Here is a 1,951-nt window from a genome sequence, read left to right as displayed (position 1 = left end):
GTCAGCTGATAGGGTCGGAAGCTGGTGCTCAGAGAGGACAGGGGACCATGACGACCTGCAGCTCAGTCATAACCACGACTACTACAATGAGATTCCTGGCAAAGCGCCCCCTCCTGGGGGATTACAGGACCTGCGCTTCTCAGACGGCTCTGCCGACCAGGACGCCGGGATACAGAGGGTATGACTAGTTCAGTAGTCCTACACACACACACACACACAAACACGCACGCTCCGAGGGATGCATGCACACATGCACATACCCACACACACACAGACACACACAAATACAAACACGCACGCTCGGAGGGATGCACACGCACGCACACATGCACATGCAAATACACACACACACACACACACACACACACACACACACACACACACACACACACACACACACAGCCTGTCTTCCTGTATGACTCATCTGTTCTTGTTGCAGGTCTGTTCCTCCCAGGCGGTCTCGCTCTATGAGAACTGCTCTCTCTCAGAAGAGACTCTAGCCCCATCTGCTGGTAGGAAAAGAGACCGCACTAAATGTTAACAGTTTTTGCAGGCATTTCCCTGAGTAATTCTCCCTCTCCCTCTCTCTCTCTCTCTCTCTCTCTCTCTCTCTCTCTGTCCGGGTGTGTTACAGAGTGTGTGTCGCCTGAGGCCGGTGGTGAGGTCGACTCCCAGCCGCTGATTCAGAATTTACTTCAGGAGGAGAGTTGGTTCCATGGCAGGTAATGTCACTGTCCTTGACCATACGACAGTCCGGCGATGTCCGCTCTCTACCCTGCATGATTCTGTGCTTTTGTATGCTTTTGTAACGAGGAGGCTAGAGTCGGGTAGTCGAGTGGTGGAACTCTCTCCCCTGGTATAAATACCATCCGTCTGAGTCGTTGAGTCGCTGGCTTTTTGGTGGCGCAGTGGGATAAAGCGCTGTCTTGCAACGGGCCAGCTCAGGAAGATCAGGCTTCGAATCCCACCCTGGGCGATTCCTAAACATGGGCTAAACGAACGAGTGACACAGAAAACACGACGCAGAATGAAGTCCGTCGCGCTTTAATATTTTACTAAGCTTGTTTCAAGACAAATAGATTGTCGTCGACCAATCGTATCTCTCCATCTCCCTCCTTGTTTATCTGTTACTCTGTTTGTCCATCTCTGCCCCCCTTCTCTCTCTCTCTCTCTCTCTCTCCCTCTATCACTCCTTCCTTCCTCCAGGCTGGGGAGGAGTCAGGCGGAGATGCTTCTCTCCTGCAGCGGAGACTTCCTGGTTCGAGAGAGTAGCTCCGCCCCTGAGCAGTATGTGCTCAGCGGCATGGAGGGGACGACCGTCCGACATCTGCTGCTGGTCGACCCGCAGGGTCAGGTAACACACTCTCAGTCTGGAGAGAGAGATCGAGAGAGAGAGTGTGTGTGTGTGTGTGTTTTTTTTATTTTTTGGGGGGTGGGGTAATTGTTCGTTTGTGTGAATGTGTGTGTCTTAAGTGTGTCTGAAAGTGTGTGTAGTGGTAGAGGGATGGGTTGATGACTATATGGCAGATAAGGACTAACCATCCCTTGTGTGTGTGTGTGCGTGTGTGCGTGTGTGTGTGTGCGTGTCACTCAGGTGAGGACCAGAGACCAGGTGTTCCTGAGTGTGAACCACCTGGTGCGTTTCCACATGGAGAGCCAGACGCCCATCGTGTCTGGGAGCAGCGAGCTGTGTCTGAGGAAGCCTGTCCTGACACTGTGACCCCACCCCCCCCGGACGCACACCCCCCCCGGACGCACACCCGACGCCACAACAATCACAACACAGACGGAATCAATTAGTCATTTGTTGTTCGAATGTGTCAAATCGCTCATGTCGTTAGGTGTCGACATGGTCTTCAGTGAGACCGGATCTGGGCTCTTTGTAATAGTAGGCAAGGTTATATAGGTCGTAGGAGCTCCTTGGAAAGCCGAGGTCTTGGTACCAGTAGAT

General features: G+C 52.7%; 1 protein-coding gene across 1 annotated transcript in view; it reads left to right on the top strand.

Annotated features, from left to right (window-relative positions):
• The window catches only part of LOC311308508 (SHC-transforming protein 4-like), a gene marked incomplete at both ends in the record, with an annotated part of 8,133 nt that extends 6,413 nt beyond the window's left edge, over positions 1 to 1,720 (top strand). The window contains 5 exons of the mRNA XM_084437469.1: positions 128 to 178; positions 455 to 512; positions 635 to 722; positions 1,207 to 1,354; positions 1,595 to 1,720. Coding sequence (XP_084293595.1) covers positions 128 to 178; positions 455 to 512; positions 635 to 722; positions 1,207 to 1,354; positions 1,595 to 1,720 — 471 coding nt within the window. The remainder of the gene's footprint in view (positions 1 to 127; positions 179 to 454; positions 513 to 634; positions 723 to 1,206; positions 1,355 to 1,594) is intronic.
• Positions 1,721 to 1,951: the final 231 nt, after the last annotated feature.

Source organism: Borostomias antarcticus (genome assembly GCF_949987555.1).
Source record: "Borostomias antarcticus genome assembly, chromosome: 4".
In the NCBI taxonomy this organism is placed as follows: domain Eukaryota; kingdom Metazoa; phylum Chordata; class Actinopteri; order Stomiiformes; family Stomiidae; genus Borostomias; species Borostomias antarcticus.
The sequence above is the reverse complement of the archived record's forward strand: the minus strand, read 5'-3'. Positions and strand labels throughout refer to the sequence as shown.